General features: G+C 55.3%; 7 protein-coding genes across 7 annotated transcripts; 3 read left to right on the top strand and 4 right to left on the bottom strand.

The window, feature by feature from the left end:
* The first annotated feature begins 2107 nt into the window (after positions 1 to 2107).
* On the top strand, positions 2108 to 3761 carry BKA78DRAFT_177988 (uncharacterized protein). Its single transcript, XM_066883369.1, has 4 exons — positions 2108 to 2427; positions 2479 to 2539; positions 2595 to 3034; positions 3101 to 3761. The coding sequence occupies exons 1-4, from the start codon at positions 2262 to 2264 to the stop codon at positions 3277 to 3279; spliced, it is 846 nt and encodes a 281-aa protein (XP_066742067.1). The 5' UTR covers positions 2108 to 2261; the 3' UTR covers positions 3280 to 3761.
* A 460-nt stretch (positions 3762 to 4221) lies between these two features.
* On the bottom strand, positions 4222 to 6477 carry BKA78DRAFT_255041 (FAD binding domain-containing protein; the record flags this gene model as incomplete). Its single annotated transcript, XM_066884960.1, has 4 exons — positions 4222 to 5274; positions 5337 to 5599; positions 5658 to 6162; positions 6238 to 6477. 4 exons carry the CDS (start codon positions 6475 to 6477, stop codon positions 4222 to 4224), a joined length of 2061 nt encoding a protein of 686 aa, XP_066742066.1.
* An 866-nt stretch (positions 6478 to 7343) lies between these two features.
* On the bottom strand, positions 7344 to 8334 carry BKA78DRAFT_254563 (AN1 zinc finger protein; the record flags this gene model as incomplete). Its single annotated transcript, XM_066884914.1, has 2 exons — positions 7344 to 8142; positions 8189 to 8334. The coding sequence occupies 2 exons, from the start codon at positions 8332 to 8334 to the stop codon at positions 7344 to 7346; spliced, it is 945 nt and encodes a 314-aa protein (XP_066742065.1).
* A 922-nt stretch (positions 8335 to 9256) lies between these two features.
* On the bottom strand, positions 9257 to 9869 carry BKA78DRAFT_254891 (transmembrane protein 85; the record flags this gene model as incomplete). The annotated part of the gene is made up of 2 exons (XM_066884942.1): positions 9257 to 9564; positions 9611 to 9869. The coding sequence occupies 2 exons, from the start codon at positions 9867 to 9869 to the stop codon at positions 9257 to 9259; spliced, it is 567 nt and encodes a 188-aa protein (XP_066742064.1).
* A 638-nt stretch (positions 9870 to 10507) lies between these two features.
* On the top strand, positions 10508 to 12889 carry BKA78DRAFT_355010 (adaptin N terminal region-domain-containing protein; the record flags this gene model as incomplete). The annotated part of the gene is made up of 5 exons (XM_066891829.1): positions 10508 to 10761; positions 10814 to 10889; positions 10943 to 11307; positions 11355 to 11783; positions 11830 to 12889. 5 exons carry the CDS (start codon positions 10508 to 10510, stop codon positions 12887 to 12889), a joined length of 2184 nt encoding a protein of 727 aa, XP_066742063.1.
* A 1219-nt stretch (positions 12890 to 14108) lies between these two features.
* BKA78DRAFT_355009 (uncharacterized protein) lies at positions 14109 to 15252 on the top strand (the record flags this gene model as incomplete). Its single annotated transcript, XM_066891828.1, has 2 exons — positions 14109 to 14408; positions 14458 to 15252. 2 exons carry the CDS (start codon positions 14109 to 14111, stop codon positions 15250 to 15252), a joined length of 1095 nt encoding a protein of 364 aa, XP_066742062.1.
* A 1932-nt stretch (positions 15253 to 17184) lies between these two features.
* Positions 17185 to 21487, bottom strand: BKA78DRAFT_177964 (uncharacterized protein). The gene is made up of 4 exons (XM_066883368.1): positions 21133 to 21487; positions 20988 to 21078; positions 18345 to 20939; positions 17185 to 18295 (listed from the first exon to the last, which is right to left on the bottom strand). Exons 1-4 carry the CDS (start codon positions 21297 to 21299, stop codon positions 17318 to 17320), a joined length of 3831 nt encoding a protein of 1276 aa, XP_066742061.1. The 5' UTR covers positions 21300 to 21487; the 3' UTR covers positions 17185 to 17317.
* Between the last annotated feature and the right edge of the window lie 278 nt (positions 21488 to 21765).

Genomic DNA, 21765 nt, shown 5'->3' with positions numbered 1-21765 from the left:
TCAGACGACTCTGGCCCCTCCTCCGCTCACGCACCATCCTGCTTCTGCGCCTGCTCCGTCAAACTTGACTTGGCTCCCACCAAACACGGACGTGGATGCCATGCCTACCTCTGGGGGCACGTCTTCTTCTGCTGCTGTCGGCTCCTCGGACAAGCCTGCCGCTGCGCCCATTACTAGACCTCCTCTCCCCGTCTTTACGGCTAGCAGCCACATTCCGTTCGGGCCGGCTCCAGGAGGTGGCAGCAACGCGGCGGCACCACCACCGCCGTCGTTGGCCGGGTTGACGGGTCAGGAACCGCAATCGCCTGCCGAGAACGAGGCCGGCGGCGGCGGTGATGCCTTCACCGCGCCATCTCATGCGGAACCCAATGCTTCTAGGGATCTGCAGCAGTAACTATTCTTCTCTTGCTTCTTCTTTCTCCCCGTACAAGAGAGGCTTGTATGTACGATACCCAACCCATCACACGCAACGAGTCGGCGAGTAGTATTGCACCTTGGCTCTGATACTCCACCTCTATTGCTTTTCTTTTGATTTTCTTTCTGCAAGCCGCTTGATGGCTTGTTGTTGGCTTGCGCATTACACAATTTGGTGGTTGAGGTGTTGATTGATGGGTCGCTGGATGGATGCATGGGACGGACGGATGGATGGATGGCTTTGAGCAATTACAATTCTCTACAAGGCAAAGGACGGCGTTGGCAGCGGAGGACTGGAGTGAGCTGGTGGACACGGAACAAAACGGTCTACTTGTGCTTTTTGCTGTTCCGTCTACTCTGCGCTATTCTTTTCTTCTCGCTTTTCTTTCTGAGCGTCGGGTTTTTGGAGGGAGCATAGCACGTGGTATTAGCACGGATACAGATACCAAGAATTCCTTCCTTTTCAAACACCAATTATTGGGCACCCTGAGCTGGGGGCGTCCGTGGGTTGAGCTGGAGTGCAAAGGTAGGTTCGGTTGGGGCAGGCAGGCAGGCGAGCGGTTGAATGGTTGGTTCCGTAGATGCGAAAGTGCAATGCGGTGGCGCCTGTGGTGGTGTGCTGTGTAAGCAACGGGGGGCGACAGAGTTACATGGCTAATGCAGAAGCGTTGAGATGGCGAGCGGGCGGGCGAGCCATTCGAGGGGTACATGGCAGATGGGGTCATTTGTTTTGATGCGGCTCAGGCAGGCTGGGCTACTACTATTTGGAAGTAGGATAGCGAGAAACATGTTTCTGTTTGTTGTTTCTGTTTTCGGCACCGGACTGACGACGTCATGGCCGTTTTCACGTTGAGCGCGGAGGGCGACTGGGGGGCGGCGGACAGGGGTAGGACTAGGCGCATGCATACATGGAGGAGTATGTAGGTAGGTGGGCGGTTAAAGATTCCTGTCTGTGGTTCTCTCCTCTACCTAGATACTGTAGCAGAAGCATCAACGGCGAGAGCTATGTCCGATTTTGGAAAATGGCCGTAGGTTTGGTCCAATTCTTGCAATACGTGACCAGTCTTCCCGCCAACCAACAAGTCGAAGGAACGAAAGGAATGGGCGCGTGCAAAAAGGAGACGGAGTGTCGGACTCGGGGAGTGGTGGTGGTGGCGTTTTGGTGTGGTGGCACAAGTTCCTGACAAAGTGCGGGGGAAGCAGCAATCGAGAATCGAAATGTGGAAGAATGCCGTGGTCGAAAAGGTGGTGATGCGAAGTCGGATTGGAAAAACGACATGGATGCGTGGAAGCGGTGGGTCTCGGGTTACGACGTTACGAGGCCTGTCTTTGCCTTGCGACGCGCCATTTTTTGTTGATAGCGAACCGTGTTGGATGGAGGTGTGGAGAGGTGTGTTGGAGGAACTGGAGCTTGGGGCGTGGGAGCACTCGTTCGCCGACTGGAGCTTGGAGCTTGGGCTTGGTCGTTGTTGTATCACGTCCGGCACCAGCTACATCATCACATCATGTATTGTACAGCCACAGCCGCCCTGAGCAGGATTTTTACACCCTCTCTGGGTCCCACTTGACCCTCTTCGCCCTCGCTTTTCTCCCTCTTAGCATCATCCTCCCAAGCTTCAGCCTCTTTTCCTAGCCAACCACGGCCACGCCTTCCTCAAAATGGCCGACGACCATGGCGAATCCCCCAGCTTTGTCACGCGCGTCCATGATGGCGTACACTCGGGTATGTCCAACCAAAAGCCTTGACCTCTCCTCCACGCTTCCCCTCTTTCTTCTTCATCTTCTCTCCTTCCCTCTCCCTCTCCTCCTCTCCTCTCTCCACATCACCAAGTCGCCACTAAGCAACAATGCCTCTAGCCAACCCCTTCAAGTCCCACGAGGAGCACTCGCGCCGCGCCGTCAACACCCACAAGGTCCTGACGGCCGTCTCGTACATCCTGCTGCTCTTGACCGCCTTCTATTACACCTTCAACGCCCCAACCGAGGGCAAGCATGCTCGCCGCACCATCTGGGGTAAGATTCTACAGCCATTCCACACAGTCCTGCTCTAAACAATTGCAATAGGCCAGAACAATGCCCACCCCACGCCTTTTGCCCTCAACTCCATCATCGTGAGCATCTACTGGTACGTCAGCAAACCCCATCAATTCGCCACCGCTCCTAACAACGCCCCCCCGCAGGCTTGTCCTCTTCATCCTCCAAATCGGCTACAACTGGCACCTGTACTCGGGCAACACCATCTACGTCGCCGCGGCCGCCAACGTGGGCTCGCACTTTGTGACGTCGAACCTGCTGCTGTTCGGCTTCATCCACCTGTGGGTGCGATCGCACTTTTGGCTGGCGCTGCTCCTCATCGTCATCAACTTCTTCAACCTCTCGGCCGCCTACTTCCGCCACAGCACCACGCCGCGCTTCATCCACATCCCCGTCGTCAGCGGCCCGCTCGCCTGGAATTTTGTCGCCCTGTACTGGGTCGGCGCCGTGGCCGTCCATGCCCACAACCTGCCGGCCCGCATCGTGGCCAACATCTTCGTCTGGGGCATTCTCGTGTACGGCGGCTTCTTCCTCGTCGCGTACAAGGACTACACCATGGGCTTTGAGTTGAGCATCTTGGCTGCCGGTACGTATACCCTCTGTACTCAATCGCTCTGCGGACACCTTGGCTAACCGGAGACGACGACAATAGCTCTCGGCGTGGCCCAATTCTTCACCAAGGTGATTGCCTTCCAGTGGATCTTCGCCTTCACCATCATGGCCGTCCTGTTCCTCATGTCGGTCGCCGTCGCCTTTGGCCAGGACCCCTTCAAGCGCGGCGAGATTGTCTCCGAGGACCGCGAGCGCGCCCCGCTGCTCGCCGACAACTAGATTCTTCTCCCGTGCTCCTCGTGACACTCGACGAAACAAAGGAAACGTCTTCAATTGAAAAGTCTTGATCATGTGTGCTGCTCCGGGCTCATGGGAGTCAGCCATGTAGCTTGGCATTTCCTCGGCGCGCGCTCTTTGCCACAGAATCATCAATGGTGAGAAATGGGACAGTTGTGAATGGAAGCCATTCGGCCTTGCTACTTCTGCATTGCATTGCATTGTATCTTTCTCCTGGGCGAAAAATTGGCATGATATGAGATATGAATAGGACCATGCACCGTTTGAGGTGTAGAATGGGGGATGAGAGGGGGGATTGATCTGACACGGAAACCCACACCCGGCTTGTAAATGTACCGTCAGTAGCTTGTTGAACGGTTGATACTCGGCTCTTACGACGTAATGGAAGGTAATTTACGATGGGACTGCTATGGTCATGATGTGGCGTGAGAAGAGATGTCAAGACAAATGCTTGCGGAGGCAGACTTACTTGTATTGCTTGCTAGGATTTTGATGGGCTTGAGGGGGTGGGGGGTCAATTGCCTGTTTCGACGCCCCCTGATGCTTGTGCCTTGGTTGCTTGTCATTCCCTTGTGGATATCCTGGTGATTCAAACCTTGGGAGGGGGATGATATTGCACCAGCAGATGCTGCAACCCAGCAGCGAGTGGTGGCTGAGAGATGGGAGAGTGCTCGCTCGCGTGGCAGGGTGACTTGCAATGGCTAGACACAGAAGAGAGGAAGACAGATGGGTTGGGTGTGTGTTGTGTGTGCCATGCATGTGGCCCGTGGCGGTTTTCTGCTTCTTCCGGCTTCCTTCGCAGCACCTCTAACAGACATGGAGCGCTTCCTCCTCTCTCTCCTCTCCACTCTCCTCCTCCTCCTCCCCTCCCTCTTTCCATCCACCTTCGCGTCTCCCTCCCCAAAACCCGTCACCTCACGCCACCTACCACGCCCTCAACACGCCCGCGAAGAACCGCTCCAGCTCCGCCGTCATGTCCACACTCCCCACCCACGCCACATACTGATCAGGCCGCACAACCACGACCGCGCCGCTCTCCCTGTCAATCCCAAGCCCCTCGTACGCCCTGTCCCAGCCCTCGTGGTAGCTCGGCACATCGGCCCACACCTTGTCGTAATCCCAGCCGCGCTCCTCGTCAAACGGGTGCAGCACGGCCGGAAAGTCGCGGAGGAGCTCGACGGATTCGCGCGGCGCGCTGTGGATGGTGAGGAGCTGCAGCGGGGAGGCGGCCGTGTTGAGCGGGATGGAGGGGGGCGTGTGGGTGCGGAGGAAGGAGGACGACGGCGACGGGGAGGAGGTGAGGTAGGCGCAGAACGACTGGACGCGCGCCGCCTGCGCCGACTCCGTCACGTCGCCCGCGAAGAGCAGCACGCGAAAGGCGCCGGTCGACGGCAGCAGCGCGTGCAGGCTCAGCGGCAGGGCGCTCGCCTGGTTGACGACCTTGAAGCCGGGGATGCGCGTGCCGAGCGGCAGGCGCGTCGCGAGGGGCGAGCGCGGCGCCGGCGGGATCAGCTTGGGCGGGGGGTGGTTGGCGTGGGGAGATTCAGGGGGCGCGACGTCAGCGGGGGCGGCGTCGGCGCGGACGTGGACGAGGTTCGACGGCGCGTACGTGACGCTCAGGCCGCTGGTGAAGAGGGCGTTTTTGTCAAAGGCGGCGCGCAGGGCCGCCATGCTGACGCCCTCTTTGTCGGCGATGTCGCGGGCGGGCCGCCCCGTGAAGAGCTTGCTGAATTGGTGGTCGAAGGCGATGAGCTCGTTGGCGATGGCCCGGCGCTCCGGCGTGTAGGTTGAGAGGAGCGCGGTGCGCGTGCTGCTGCGCTTTTGCACCGTCAGGGCCAGCTTCCACCCCAGGTTGTACCCGTCTTGCATCGACACGTTCATGCCTTGGCCCGCCTTGGGCGAGTGCGTGTGCACGGCGTCGCCCGCGAGGAAGATGCGGTCGTGGAGAGAGAAGGTGGGCGACACGCGTTGGCCGATCTGGTTGGGTGGTGGTTCAGCATCAGGGGTAAAAGAGGGGTTGGTAAAATCACAAAACACACCTGGTACGCGGTCCACCAGTCGCAATAGTTGTACCGCAGCTGGTACGGAGCGATAATCTTCTGAGCCGCCTTGAAAATCACGTCGGGAGTGATCTTGGAGCGGTCGGCGCGGCCGCTGGCGGCGTCGGGCTTGATCTCGTTGAGCTGGATGTACAGCCGCACGAGGCCGCGCTCGCGGGGAATCACCATCAAGGTGCCCTGGTCGGCGCTGTGGATGACGCAGCGCTGGCGGATGTCGGGGAAGTCGGTGATGGGAATTATGTCTGCCGGCGCGCGGGGTCAGAGAAAGGGGTTGGTGACAAAAGGGTCTTCTTCACTGACCAAGAACTCCCCAGATAAAGTCGGTTGCCTCGCCCTGCATCTCGAACCCCAACTGCCTCCTGGTCCAGCTGTGTGCGCCGTCGCAGCCAACCATGTACTTTGCCTTGAGCACCTCCTCGGTGCCGCCCTTTTCACGATTCGCGCGGATCAAGTCGTCCGTGTCGTCGGGCGACAGGTTGCTGCGGTACAATCCATCTCCATTCGTCGCCCCGAGCTGCTTGGCCTGCTCGGGCATTGCCTCCTCATCAGTCAAATGACGAAGCTTGACCGTGATGGGGTAGGCGTCCTCGTCGTCGACCTGGGCCTCGTCGACGTCGAGAGACACGGGGAGCACGCCGCGCTCGACCTCAATGTCCGAGTGCTCCTTCATGTGGTCCAGGAAGAAGCGCTCGATGCGCCCCTGGTGCAGCACACACTCTGTGAAGCGCGAGATGCTTGGCGGCGTGTCGGGCACCCGGTCTGACCGTCTGATGCTGCCGTCTGGACCTGGGTTCCACATGCAGATCTGATGACTGGTGGTCAGCAACGGCTGTGTCTCTTTCTTGGCGGTATCTCTCTTTCTCTTCATTCTTCAGCTTACCTCCAGCATGTGGTTTGCCTCTTTCCATGCCCGGTCCGCGAAGCCGAAGCTGTCAAAGATTTCGAGGCTGCGGCACTGCAGGCCGTCCGCTTGACCCGTGAAGATTTTGGTCCCCCGCTTGTCGACGATGCGCGTCTTGATGCCGCAGCGTGCCATCCAGGCCGCCGTCATCAGACCGGCTGGTCCAGCGCCTACAATGAGTCTGTTGGATGCGTCAGTAAACAATTGAAAGCGTGCCATCTGCAAACACTCACACGTCACATTTGGACTCTGGCGACTCGGTTGCAGTCATTCTGGGCGTGTAAAAGAGAATCGGTTCCCAAGGTACAAGGCTCAATGATCTAGTGTAAGATGTGAGCAGGCGACGCCGCGATATTTAACATTGATCGACTCCATAGTGCTAGGTGCAGGCCCAAGAAACGTCTGTGTAGCGGCATCGACAATCGGTTCAAGCACGCCAGCCAACAAACTACTGCGGGGACGTGTGTCTGAGGGGTTGTCCGAGGGGCAGGGTCCACGACTCGGTGCGGCAGCGGCAGGGATATGACGTACTGAACCTACTTAGCTCATCTTTACAAAGCCGCTTCGACCATAGGTTGCCGATCAAGTGGGTCATCAACGCTGCTCACGTAAAACCAATGAATGCTGAGCAATGCAGTCTTCAGTCAATTGCTGCTGAGGATATGACCTACAAGTACATTTCTGAAAGTGTGCGCGTGAAACTGCTGCCATGGGAACAAGACGAACATTAGTTTGAACTTCTGAATTAGAGAGAAGTAGTGAAACATTTCCAAAAGGGGTATCCTTATCCAATCCTCCATACGCCGTGAATGATTACATCCTCAAGTCCTGCCAGGATTGATGGATGGATGAAATGGCCAAGAATCGGTAATTCCGAATGCCTCTAACGTGCCCTGCATGGTCCGAAAAGGTCTAAATCCGACTTCATCTAGGACCCAACACCACGGGCATGATGAAAGATGACCAAAGAAATGTCGAATATCCATAATCCATGGCAGGTCGCGTCGGATTTACAGCCCAAGGGACTGAAGTGCCGTCTTCGAGCGCCTACGCCTGTCTTCTAGAACGGCAAAGCAACTCACTCTCTATGCTTCAATCAAATCCGGGACTGGCGGACCTACTCCTCGGAGGAGTACGATGGTATTTCCGGTTTGGCACACCTTCCCAATCTTCTCGCTGAAATCGAGCAGCCGGCCGCCTTCTACGTGGAAGATTCGCAGCCTGTCCTTCTCGCCTCCGCCTCTGTTGTTGACGTTCTCCACTTGCAAGTCTTTGGCTGCCATGTCGAGGATTCTGCCGACGCTCCATTCGACATTGTAAAAGAACTTGCCAGTGGGATACTTCGCAGTCGTCGTGTCGGCAGATGCTTCGACGTGCAGGTATACGCGCTTTTCCGGTGGCGTTTTGGCGTCACCCTTGGCCGTCTTTTTGAGGTTGTTGATGGCAGCTGCTCGGGCCGCAGGAGAGTTTGGCTTCGGTCCCGAGGTGATTGTGGTCTTCTTCGCCGTCTCTGAGACCGCGGCCTTTTTACTTGCGCCCCAGGCTCTTAGCTTGTCCAACGCCGCAAGTCCTCTCTCCTTTGATGTCCCGCCCGGTCTTGCGCCCAAGGGTGTCAGTTTGGAGCAGTCGTGCTCTTCACGCATCCTATGCTTGAGGCAGTATTGTCGATTGCAATCCGCGCAATGTATTCCAGGGGTGAGCGGGGTGTTGATCAACGTCTTGCAAACAGGCGAGGAGCATTGTTGTTCGTGATTGAGTATGCTCGGTTTTGGTGTGGAGGTGGTCGTGGAGGGCGTCTGGGAGGCTTCGCGTCTTGAGCGTGCCCATGCGCCAGCCTTGGTGCACTTGTGGGCAGTTTCGGAGCGATGGTCAAGGCAAAAGGTCCTACGTCATGTTAGAGACATTCTGTAGCGAGGTAAGTGGAGCTTACCCTTTGCAGCTTTCACACTTGAAGGGCAGAAAGTCGAGCTGATGGCAGAATGCCATCTGGCAATGAGCGCCTATAGCTTCCACGTCGCCGACAGACATGGTGGTGTAGCTCTGTGGATCGTCTCCGGGGGGTGTCGCAGAAGCCATCGCGAGCAGTTTGTCCTGATATTTATAAGTGTGGCAAAAGAGAGGTAACCTGGGTCCTGGCTGTCGAATGCAACAATGTAGAAACTGTCGTAATCCGCAGGCAGGCAAGTCTTCGTCATCAAGAGTTGGAAACTGCGAGAATGAGGCGCAAGCCAACGGCCGCCGCAAGTCCCCGGGCATTGCTAACGCTCGGCAATGTTGATCCCGATGTCCGGCCGGCATGCCGAGCGCGTGCACGGACCCCCAGATTTCGTCTCGTGCCGACTTGCCTCAGTGAACTGAATAAACTCGAGCCGACTGCTGCGACTTCAACAACACTCTTAGCTCTTGATGAAAGTCAGATCAATTCAATCTCAGCAAACCATCCAGTGCATTACAGAGAGCCTTGAGATATAGTTACGCTTCAGGAGCCAAATATGAGCCCTTCTACCTTCCACCGTGAAGATATTAACCAACATCCCAGCTTCCTCCTTCACATACGACCATAGCAGGTAGAGAACTCGGAACCCCGTCCGCTCTTCCATAGATAAGCTACCTTGCGGCCGATTAGTAGTTGCGTGGGTGACCAGCAGCGAATCCCGGCTGTTGTATGTTTTGCATTTTCTTTTTGTGGATGGACGGGAGTGTGGGTCCTTCGGTGTATCTCGCGGCTCGAGCTAGGAGGCCATTCAACGTAGCATGTGAGCTGAGCTCAGGAAAATATGTTTTGAACGTTTGTTTGAACAAGCTCCTGTGGTTTCAACAAATCAATATATCGAAGCTGTTGTTAGAGCAAACCTCGAATAGTCGTTTTGGAAATGGGAGGAGAAAATCGCTCGATGATTGCATGGTGATTCTGTCGTATCCTCGTGATAGTGGTTGCTGAACTCCAACCCTCAATTAGACACACTAACCCCAACTTCCGCCTCTCGATGCAAGCGTACTACAGAGCCCAACCTTGGAACGAAGCTCTTTCCAAAGGCTCCCTTTCCGCCTCCCATGCCAGCCAGTCGCTCCGTGTCGTTGGAAGTAGCCCCATCTTGTTGACCTTCCATATACCCAAGGCCAGCGCGAGACAGTTGGTTGCGACGAAGACGAGCTTGACGCCAAGCAGGCGGGACGAGGTTCCAGGAGTCTCAAAGTTGGCAAACGTACGGTTGATGGTGAAGAGCGCAGTGATGGGATTCTTGAAAAGCATAAAGACCATCATAATCGAGAAAATTTGGAGAGAGTTGCCCGTCATATACATGCCTAATCCCATTAGTTCATGTTGTAGGAAAGTCGGCATTCGACTTACCAATGGCATTCATGGGCAAGCTCTTTGCCGGGGCAATGGCTACCTCCCAAGCCTTCTTCAACTTCAGAGTGTCCATCTCCTCGGCCGAAGACGGTTTCCTTGCCGGAGTCTTGTCCTTGGGGTTGCGGGTCTGTTTGTTCGGAGCCGTGTAGCCTGGGGGGTCGGGGATGCTGGAGTGCTTCGGAGGCGCGGCAGGCGTCGAGTTGAGGTCGAGGACCCATTGCGGCGGCGGCGGCGGGGATACCTGAAGGGTTGCCATGTTGATTGACTTGCGAATGGCTTTGGCGCACGCGTCGAGATGGATGTCGAGTTGAGTGACGTGCGGCGAACGGAGATTGCCCGGGCGGTGGATGGTAGAGCGCGGAGATTAGTCATTGCCAGAGAACGCCCTGCGTTACCAGGGGAGAGGGGCAACGATTAACATTGCTTGGGCAGTGGGTCGAATTACCCCAGGCCGGGCCCCTTCTCACCATCGCAAGAACACCATCGTCTTACCACTCGACTGCTGTACCTCGGATTCTCCTCTACTTGTCCCGTTGCTGCTTCAGTAATGGCCGTTCGGCTCGAGAGCCTCTTCCGATAACCCTGGACACTCGCGGCAACATCAAACAAGAGCACTCGGCGCGCAGTCGCATCGGATTGGGGGAGGACAGGACCAAGCCTCGTTGAGGAGAGCAGTGCATGCACGAGGACGCCTTTTCCCTGGGCAGATAATCATGAGTACAAGCGGCCAAGATGCGAAGCTCTTTGCGAGGGTAAGTTTAAGCAATGCTCCCTATTCCATGGCGCGTTGTTGCTTCACGTCTTCCAAGCCGCCCAACCCCCGCACACCACCCGCCATGCGGCTCTCATGCCTCACTCTCCTTCCAAGTCTCGCCGTTCCTTTGAATCACAAAAATGACGACAGCCATGATGGTCATACCCGCATTCGTCTACAACGGCCCTGGCTCACTCAACAAACAACAGGGCAAGGTTGCCGAGTTGCGCCTCGAGCTCCAGAGCGGCGGCAAGAAGGACAAGAACCATTCGGCAAAGAAGATTGCGCTGAAGAAGATTGTCGCAAACATGACCATGAGCAACAACGACATGGTCGCGCTGTTCCCGGACATTGTAAACTGCATGAACATTCCGAGTCTCGAGATCAAGAAGATGTCAGTACAAGGGTTGTGGTCAAGGGGACATGGCGCTGATGACAGTGCGCAGGTGCTTCCTTTACTTGGTCAATTACGCGCGCATCAAACCAGAAGTCGCGCTGAAAGCGCTGCCGATCATTGTGAATGTGAGCATACATGGAGCCTCCGGAGGAGAACTTGGGACTAACTTGTCGCTTAGGACATGGAGGACAACAACCCGCTCGTTCGCGCCCTTGCACTGCGGACCATTTCCTACATACATGTCCGCGAATTCGTCGAAGCCACCGTAAGCCCTCTAAAGGCCCTGCTAAAGGACGGCGACCCCTACGTGCGCAAAACCGCTGCATTCTGCGTCGCAAAGCTCTACGACCACGACCGACACCTTGTGGAACGCTCCGATCTCATCGAAAAACTGAATGGAATGCTGAGGGATGAGAACCCAACAGTCGTGTCTAGCGGTCTGGCAGCGCTCATGGACATTTGGGAAAGAAGCGAAAACATCAAACTCACGATTGATTATCCGAGCGCATCGAAGATCATTCAAATTCTGCCCGATTGTTCAGAGTAATGGTCATTTTCCTCTACGGAAGAAATTCGCTGACTCGCCACAGATGGGGCCAAACATATATTCTCGAAGCCATGATGAATTATGTTCCTAACGACACAGGCGAAGCTGCCCTTCTTGCGGAGCGCATCGCGCCGCGGTTGTCACACTCAAACTCGGCCGTCGTTTTGACATGCATACGGGTCATTCTCTACCTGATGAACTACATTTCCGACCAAAAGGTCATTTCTTCACTTTGTAATAAGCTTTCTCCGCCGCTCGTTACTCTTCTTTCCAAGGGACCCGAGATTCAATATCTTGCACTCCGTAACGCTTTATTAATCCTGCAACGGCGTCCAGAAGTCCTCCGCAACGATATCAGGGTGTTCTTTTGCAAATACAACGACCCCATATACGTCAAGGTGACCAAGCTGGAACTGATTTTCATGCTCGCCACTGAAAAGAACATCAACGAGGTCTTGACCGAGTTGCGCGAGTAGGTAGCATCCTGTATTCTTCCGAAGCTACTGCTGACATCACAGGTACGCCACTGAGATTGATGTCGATTTTGTTCGAAAGTCTGTCAGGGCCATTGGCAAACTTGCGATCAAGATTGAGCCTGCGGCAAGGCTCTGCATCAACACGCTCCTCGAATTGGTCGCCACCAAGGTGTCCTACATCGTACAAGAAGCAACAGTCGTCATTAGGAACATCTTCCGCAAGTATCCTAACCAGTACGAATCCATCATTTCGACGCTCTGTGAGAATCTGGATTCTCTCGACGAGCCTGAAGCAAAGGCAGCAATGATTTGGGTCATTGGTCAATACGCTGACCGTATCGACAACTCGGACGTTCTCTTGGATGACTTTTTGTATACCTTTGCCGATGAGCCACACGAAGTGCAATTGGCTTTGTTAACAGCAACTGTCAAACTGTTCATTCAGAGGCCAACCAAGGGTCAAGAGCTCGTGCCAAAGGTCTTGAAGTGGGCCACCGAGGAAACTGACAATCCGGATTTGCGCGACCGTGGATACATGTACTGGCGTCTACTTTCTTCAGAGCCGGCGATTGCTAGAAAGGTTGTCATGGGCGATAAGCCAGCAATAACGGCCGAGTCGGAGAAACTGGATCCCGCGACACTCGAAGAAATGTGCCTCAATGTTGGTACCTTGGCCACCGTATACCTCAAGCCCGTTCAACAAGTCTTCCGTTCAGCACGTCCGAGACGCCTGCATGAAAGCGCGGCTCTACAGCGTCACACTCTTCCGACAGTTCAGGCGGCTGCCGACGCCCAGAAGCGTAGCACCACATCACCGCCGGACAGTGCAGCCGCAGCCGCTTCTGGTTTCGTTTCTGCTCCAGTGACTGCCAACACGAATGGTGGAAACATGGCATCTGCAGTAGACGCTGCAGACCTGTATTTCGCAGGCGTGGGGACTCAACAGATGGCGAACATGAACTTGGGCAACGGCGGTGCTTTTGGTGGCAACAGTCCGGTTGTGGGGTCGCAGTCGAATATGTACGTTGTCAACCAGGGTCAGCCGCAGCAAGTCTACCAGCCGGCCGTGGGGGCAGGCAACGGTGATTTGCTACTACTTTGAGAAGGACGCAAGCGACAGCAGGTGGTGGCGGCATGCGGTAATATCCGTGTGGGGTGCTTGGAAGGGAGTTTGGGGAGGCATCGGCGCTTGCTTCAGATGGGTACGTTTTCATGGGTGGAGTGCTATGTTGAATTGACATTGGTTTTGATAGACAAGTTGGTAGGCTTCCGCAATTGAAGATGGCTGGGCAAAGTCTTCGCACTGCACTAAACACCCCACGTGTTGAGCTGCCACCTCGTTACTTGGATACTATTTTTGTCTGTGGATCTCGCCGGCTTTTGGGAGATCGCCCTGCAACATGGGGTCCCTTGACATCAGAACCGGGCACCAGGACATGGGGTGACCTCTAATTCAACAGCAATGCTTCCAACCTCCAGAGTTCAGATGCTTATAGAAGTTCCAAGTTTTATGTGCTAATTGATCGCTGCCAGGAGCAACCAGGCCCACATCCGCAAAGTGAAATAGCGTCAGAACGGAGGCAGCAGGAATTCGGACTTGGGTGAACAATTCCAGGTGCGGTCCACCGGTCCAGCGAACGATGCGGAGAGCGGCCCGACCCACTACGCTCAACTTGATGGTCAATGTTCGGTCGTCACCTTGGAGCTGCCTGGAATTGCTCCTTTTCGCGAGAGATCTGAAATTCAATCAAACGCACATTACACTTCAAAGAATAACGCGGGGCCAAGTACATTCAATACTCGGGTTCGAATAGCCAGAGGCGGGTGGCTGTAATGCAGTCGCTTTGCCGATGATGGTTTTGCACAAGGTGGCTTGCACTTGATCGGAAGTCAGACGCGCAGTCGGCTTACTGTACAGCGTGGTGCCACTCAAGGTCGGCAAAGCGTAGGCGCTGAGCGGGCGCTGAGCGGGCGTTCACCAATGGGGGCGCTGCTCCTTGGTCAGAGCGGGTGAAGGTGGGTGCCATCGTGGGGGCGGTTTTCAAAACGGCGCAGCACGCACGGCCTGGAATCGTCTTCGCCCTCGCACCTTATGATGTGCCTGGGCCTTGTGCGAGGCTGATTCCTGGCAGAAAACCAAAGCCGCCTCTGCCTACAACTTGCGGTTTGCGGCTCAGCACCTCAGTGCGACCTACACTTCGCAAGGGGCGTCATTACGATATATCGGGCTTGCAGCTGCAATCCTTCATCATCCACCGCACCGCCTCGTCCACCCACTCGTCGATTATATTCCACCAGGACCGTCTTCTCATGCCGGCACGATGACAGCCAACCCGGTTTATACGGCAATGTACCCGTCCAGGCCCAGGCGTTTCTCCTTTTCAAAGTTCATGTACTGGATCTGCGTCATCTTGATTGGGATATTGTCGCCAGCGAGTCTCGGTCTTATCGCCCATGTCCTTGTCCAAGTTCACAACGCTGGCAACGACAAGCTTCACCGCACGAGCTCATACGTCATTCTCTTCAGCGCTACAGTCGGGGCTGTCGATGCCTTCATATTTACAGTGCTCGGGCTGATGGGCAAAGACTTCCACTGGAAGGCCAACATCACTGGTAAAAAGGTAGTCTGGCTTTGCATTTCGCAAACGTAAATATTCTGACATCTCGCAGTACGAAAGTTTTCGACTTCGGATTCCAGCAATTGCCGCAACAATTGCCTTTTTCGCCATACTACGCACAATAGCCGTGACAAGCTATGCGCAGTATGACTACTACAATGCCCAGGGCAAAATCGCAAACTTCACTCACGACCATCTTGGAGAAAGCACGACCTTCATGACTCCTGAGCTTTTGCTGTGCAACAATGGAACGGTCTCGCACACAGCATGCCTGGAAGGAGGGGGAGCTCGATGGTTGACAGTTCCCATTGCGCTACTCAGCTGCCTGACGTTTTGCCTGATACTCTGGATCTGGCGACGAGGCAACATGGAAGAAGCAGGATTCATCCGCACAAGCAGAGACAGCCCCCAGCCCAGCGAGTCGGACCTGGAAAGAGGAGCTACGACACCAATGACCATAAAGCCAGAGGAGGAATCGGAGGCACCGCCTGTCGAACTGCACTACCAGCACGTGAATGAGTTGGAAGAGACCGAGATCCACGAGCTGGATGGCTCTATTCAAGCACCTGCACAATGCAAACCGAAAGAACAGAGCAAGCAGCAAATGGAAGAACCGCATCCAAGATTTTCCTGGGAAGGCACGGCACGAACACCCGCGGAACCCCACTCTCGATTCTCCTGGGAAGGAATGGCAAAATCACCAACAGTGTCACCGTTGACCGAGACCCAGCTGTCCCAGGCCAGGGCGCACCGGAATCGCAACAACAAGAACGGTGGGACTGAAAACTCCCAGGTTTCTTCTTGGCATGACCACGATGACGACGTACCGGAATGGTGGAGGAATTGAAATCTGAATCTTGCACACCTCGAGCTCCTCGTTCGAGCTTGCTCGCACATTTTGGGGGCGGCTTCCCAAAAATAACAACACCGTCCTGGTTAGGCAGGTGGGCCGGTCGATCGCAACGCGTGGCTGGGCGAAGACTCGTCACCTGTCGCAACATGCGCCTTCATTTGCTGCTCGTCGCTGGCGGCTGCAAGCCAGCAGTTTGAATAACGCACGCCGACCAACCAAATCTTGTCGACACGCGACTCTGTTTACGTTTGGCGATCTTTCCCTACAAAGGAGACACCTTGAGTGCAGTCACTCAGCAGACTACAAGGAACTTTCCGCCTCCAATGCATCCACCGGCAAACACAGCTTTCCCCGAGAGTACCTCGACCAAGGGAGCTCCCACTGAGTCCAGAGGGCTGAAAGGCCAATTCTAGAAGCGGCCAATTCTGGACTTGTACAACCGCAGACCACTGGATTCCACAAAGCCTGAGACGCATGAACACAGGACCCCTTCTCAGCACAGTACCAATTTGGCGTACCGGGACACCCAAGGGCGCTCCAGGGGGAAAGCGTAAAAAGAGATTGCTACAGTTCAGGGCGAAGTTGGTTGTAGCCACAGCCGCCTCTTCTGCGTTACAAGACGGGGAAATAGCCTCGCATCCCCACGCTTGTCCGCAGCCTTCTCCTTCCCAGCTCGAACTCACCAGCCACACTACGGCTGCGAGCTACAAGCCAACTCTAGCCCTCTGGGTCACGCAACCACAGTACGTCTGCCAGCTTGTCAACCGCAGCAGCAGGCCGAAAAATCCACGCACAACTCACTGCCGAGCAGGCGTCTGACCGACAGCATCCGTCGGCTGATGGCGCAACTTTGACACGGCAAGGTAGCCCTCAGACAGGAGCGTCGCGGGGGAAGTGAATGAGATTCTCGGTTGCAGTCATTGCTAGAATGGAGAGAGGAAGCGGCGAGTGGACTTGAGCGCAAAACAGGAAGCGGGTGGCAGCACATTTCGACGAAAACCCGGGCAAGAATCGAAGCCCCCCGAAGAAGAAGAAGGAGCAAATCGAAACGACAATGACCCGGATCAAGCATCTCACTTCCCCTCGGCCTTCAAATGAATCCTCAATCTACCACCTCGCCGAAAGTACACAGACATTTTTGGGAGCCGCGTTGTCGCGTTTCTGGTGATGTTTTTCTCATGGGCATCTATCTTCTTATGTTTTACGGGTGGCGATACGTATCATTGGAGCTTTGTTCTGGACTGGCCGCATGGCCTTGGCGTATATACCCTTTTCTGCATTATTGCTGTTTTGTTTCTTCTCTTGCGTGAATACTGGAACGGGACACGACGCGACGGGATAAAACCACAAGGAAAGCTAAATCAAAGTACATGCATCCATACGAGCTTGACCATTTGAAATAAATTGTTGATGCTTAGGTATCTGCTTGCATCCAGTCGTGGTGAGTTCTAATCCTATACTGCGCATGGGTGCTGGAATACCAGGCGGAGCGGCAACTTTGGCTAGTGTGGACGCAGAAACTGCCACAGTGGGAGGACGAAAGAGACGTCGACTCCAAGTTTTGGTGCACAAGTCGCTCGGCGCAAAGCTGATGTCCCAATTACCAAGTCAAGATGCTTGTATAGACTGAGCCGGCAAGCATCGCGGCACCGCCTTGGAGTTGTCATTTCTTTGGTGACACACGATATTGCGAATCCTGTACAGAGGAAACCACAAAGAGCCCAGACCAGCTGGAATGATTGGTACTTAGTAGCTGGGAAGCGGAATCGAGATATTATCGACCGAACGCTCATCTTTAACGAAACGTTCTGCTCTCCTGGTAAAGCCTTTATGCTACTGTCAACTCTACAGCTTTTCTCTACACCAAGACGCGCAGGGGCGACGGAGGGCTTGGGAGAAACAAACAAACAAATTTCGGAAGACCTAAAACGCCAGCAGGGGGTATGCAACGAGACAAGACCCGGATGAAAAGTGGAAGCCCCTGACGTGACCAAAAAACGCCTGCTTGCGCCGCAATTACTCAATCCAAAAGACGGACGAATCAAAGCAAGCTCGTCTCTTATGAAGCATTGCCATATGTCCAACCGCCATCCTTCATCATACGCTCGCGCGCCTCGCGATCCTTTTTCCTTTCCTCCTCGGTCAACCGGTCGTTGCCACTCCAGTTTGCCGAGCTGGTCCGCTCCCTGAACCGCTTGTGCCTCTCCTTGTTCTTGAAGATCTCCTCCATCTGGAGAGGTGCAATGGGACCAAACACTTCCATCGGGTCCACAAGCTGTTGTTGCGTGAGGAGGTCGCGCAGGGCAGGTGAGTTGACCCAACTAGGAGCTCTGAAGCCCGCAGCTTCCGAGTCAGAGTCCGAATCTTCCGAGTCCGTCGCGATTTCAGGAAGCTCGGGCGTGGGAAAGTGTGGCGAGGCGGTCTTGACGGTGGTGGTAGTCGTTTTGCCCATGGGAGTCTTGAAGGTTTGTTGACTGGGTGCAGAAGGCGGGGGATCAGCAAAGGGAATCTTTCCTTTGGAGATGGTTGCCATGTCATTGGGGTGGCCACCGGGTCTGTTGTGGGAAGCATGGTGCTGGGCTGTGACCGTCTGCTTCAACATGGAGGATGACTGTGTATGAGAGCCCGATGCAGCAGACATATAGCCGTGCGAGTATTTGTTTGGTCCGTCCTTGGCCTTATCAATGACAGACATGATCCTGTCGCGCTCTGGGTAAAGCTTCCGGACATTGGACTGGCGAATGGGAGGTGCCATCATAGAGCGCCTAGCATCTGTCGACTCCTCATCCTCGTCCGTCTTTCGTCGCTTGGCGTCAAGACGCTGGTAAGTGGGCGGGTTGCGTTGCATCTGTGGGCGAGAGATGGTCTCTTCCTCTTCTGGCTGGAACACTCGTTTCGCAGGTTTGGCGGGATTGACAGGACGATTGAGGCTATAATCCTGTACAGTATTCATCCTCGATACAGGCCTGGCTCCAGCCATGTCACCTCGAGGGTGGGAATGGAGGGTCTTCGCCTTTTCTTGCTGCAGATGTGTGGCCTGACGAAGTCAACTCGCTGTTCACAATTCGAGTTTTCAAAAGACTTACCAGGTCGTTCGCCTGCCTGCTCGCCGCCTGCGACCGCATCTGCTCTTGCTTCCTGGCCTCTGCAGCCAACGCCTGTCTGTTGGCAGCCCGCTTTGCCTCTTGGGCGCGCTTCTGCTCCTCAGCCTTCCGCTGAGCTTCGGCCCGGCGCTCGTCTTCAGCTCGGCGCCGTTCCTCCTCAGCCTTTGCGACCTTTGCCGCGCGCTGTTGCTCGATCTGGCGCTTCTTTTCGGCTTTGCGCTGCGCCTCGCGCTCTTCCCTTTCCTTGTTCTTTGCAGCGAGCGCCAAGGAATTTGGCTTCGCGACAGGAGCCCCGGACGGACCGACACTCCTGCTGAATGAAGTTGTCGTCGGCTCAGCTGTCGGCTTCGGAGCTGGGGCCAAAGTACCGTGCAGAGACTTGGACAGATCGGCATTCGTGGGCTGGGTCCTCTGCGAGCCGAGACCAACCTTGATGTGAGTTCTGGGCTTGGGGATCGATTCCTTGCTAGGCTTTACCAGCCTGCTCCTTGGCTCCTTGAGCTTCTGAGAGCCGGTCGGAGCAGGTTGAGCTTTTGGCGCTTGTGGAACTGGCGCCTCGTCCTCTGACATTTCATCGTCCTCATCAGCAGGCTCGGCACGAGCTGCAGCCTCCTTTGCAGACTTTGCGTTTTGCTTCTCCTTTTCCTTAAGGGCAATCTCAGCAACCTTCTTCCTTTCTTGTTCCCGAAGCTTCTCAAGGTCATCCTCCGCTCGCTTCTTCTCCAGGGCCTCCTTTTCCTTTTGCTTTTGCTCACGTTCGAAGGAAGCGCGAGTTCTTCGGACAGGGCTGTCAGTTGTGGCAGGACGATGAGCTGGAGGAGCGGTGTTCAAAGGCTTATCGAAGACTGAGGACAATGGAAGACGTGGGCTGGAAACTTCTTCCATAGGAGGCGCGGTCTGCTTGAGGCGCATGGTGGCCGGTGATAGAGCCTCCATCTTGGCCTGAGCACTGACGCCAGCACTACTGGCAAAGATGCTCTTGGCGGATTTCAGAACAGAGTAAAACTTGCTCTTTGCGCTCTGTGTGCCTTCAGCAGCCCTCTGTGGAGATCCAAAGGGAGTGCTGGCATCTGCAGGTGGACCAAAGTCAGAAGCAGCATCGGAACCACGTCGCTCGGCTGCCTCATTTTCCTTCGCAGCAATCTTGGCTGGTGATTGATAGTCAGGGACAGTTTTGGACCTGGCAAGACCCAGCCCTGGCCTGACTGGAGAGCCTGCAGAGGATGATGGGCGCCTCTTGTCCTCAGGGGAGTCCTCATCCAGAGCGCCAACGCTTGACTTGTCGTAGACATCTTCCATGACATCAACAGACTGACTCTTACGCAGTTCTGGGCGTTTGGGAGCTGCCGGTAGCGGCTTGGAGACCGGCGCGATCCAATCATCCTCATCATCCTCTTCATCCTCTTCTTGAGTCTCTGGGACCGGACTGGGCTCCTTCACTTGTGGCTTCTTCGTCTTCTCGGCAAGGTCGCTCGTCTCCACCACAGGCAATTGTGGATAGCTCGGCTCTTGAGATCCAAGAGCAGAAGGAATCGATTTCGAGGATCTCGGCTCCTTGGACTGGGCAAGCATGTTGATGCGCTCATGCAGACGTTGGGTTGAAGTCTTGCTGTGCAATTTAGAGGCTTCTGGGTCTTCGGGTTCAGCGGCAGATTTCTCTGCTTCGTCATCAGCCGCATGAGGAATGGCATGTCCACCAAGGCTTTTACCGCCGGTGAGCCTACCCATGTAACTGTTGCGAATTCCAGCTTGGCTGATCCGCGAGCCTTGGCTGCCCATGCTCTTTTTCAACGGCTCCCGAGCCGGAAGCGCGGAAAATGTGATACTGCTCTTGCGGAAAAATGGTTTCTCTGGGCTCGAAGGCTCGGAGGGTGTCCTTGCGCCATCGACCTCCATATCTTCGGGCTGTGTGTTCTCTTGGGTCGGCTCCTCGTGCTCCTCGACCTCCTGGAGCTCCTCGACCTCGTCAATCGGTTCCGGCTCCGGCTGCTCCGCACGCATAATAGAGTTGAGCGCGGAGGCAGTGTGATCACCGACGCTGTACTGGGGTGATTGGTGAATTGACTTCTCCTGTGGAACATCGGATTCGTCTGGTTGTGTCGGGACCAGGTCCATCTCGTCATCTTGTGCAGTCATGTTTTCCTCGTCGATATCTTCCTTGGATGGTGTGGCATTCGCGTACTCTTCGTTTTCTTCGTTTTCTTCCTGTTCTTGAACATTCTCAGCCGCCGACACAAATGATGCAGATGGCGATTTTGCGGTAATGTTCATTTCTGGCTGCTTCAGTGGGGATGATCGAAGAGGTTTTGCAGGGCTCTCCTTTCTTGGGCTGCTCTTCACCACTTCCTCCTGCTCAATCTCCATCTCGTCTTCTGTCATTCCATGGTATCCGGAGTCTCCAGGGCGCAGGGGATTTGTCGTATTGTTTATTTCGGATGCAGACTGTGACGGCGGCTCCATCGTGGAAGGCTCGGGATCTTCAGCGATTTGGATTTGTTCAACATGTTTGTAGAACTGAGTCTGAGGAGCGGGACTTGGGGGAACGGCGAGATTAGGTGCGAAAATATCGGTCAATGGCTGCAATGGAGTTAGACGCGATTCTCGACGCTGCGACCGGGTACGTACTGCTCTCGTCTCCAAGGGATTCTTCTTGCGAGTGGTGCGAGGAGTCTTTCCACGCAGCTTGCCGGGCGTTTTGAAAACATCTGCAACGTTTCTAGCAATCGTGCGTCAGCGAGAGCGTTTTGAAAAATTCAACGTTTGCGCTCACAATTGGTTCTGGCTGAAGATGTCTGCCATGTGTTCGTTCAACCATTCGAGCTCATTGCGAACAGAGTAAGAAAACTCCTCGGCCTCTTGGTCAACGAGCTGGTTGACTTGCTGCTGTTCGCTCAAGATCCATGGCGCAGAGCCAACGGCGACCTTGTTGCGTGACATGGCGACGGTGTTGGGTTAGAGGTGCGAGGCGCTTCACGAGACAGAAGCGCTGGTCGACGCGTCGGCAAAGGGCGACTGCGTCGCAATGTGTAGTCGTAGAGAAATTCGGATTCGATTATGGGAGCATGGCCATGCGTGATTCGCAGTCGCTGATGGATGATGCGACGGTTGCTGGGTGGTGAGCGATGTCGAGGTCCGTTGTTTGGGCGAGTCGGCGGACCAAAACAAACCAGCCAAGGCCAGCGCTCTAACGATCCGCCTGCACGTGACCAACACCCCCGCTGCCTTCTCTCGTTCTTCCGTTCCGAAAATGGCATCACGTCCATGACGTGCACCTCGACCGGCAAGTCCGACATCGGCCCAGCGGGAATAATCCAATGCCTTATTACCATCCCGTCTCTCTTGATAGGTCTCTGGGCCTCTCCAATTCAAGTCAGATCACTTCGAAATCCCAGAATCTAGTTTC

This window comes from Phyllosticta capitalensis (genome assembly GCF_038381095.1).
Source record: "Phyllosticta capitalensis strain CBS 128856 chromosome Unknown BKA78scaffold_8, whole genome shotgun sequence".
NCBI classification, from domain to species: Eukaryota; Fungi; Ascomycota; class Dothideomycetes; order Botryosphaeriales; family Phyllostictaceae; genus Phyllosticta; species Phyllosticta capitalensis.
This window is presented reverse-complemented; position numbering and strand designations above follow the sequence as displayed.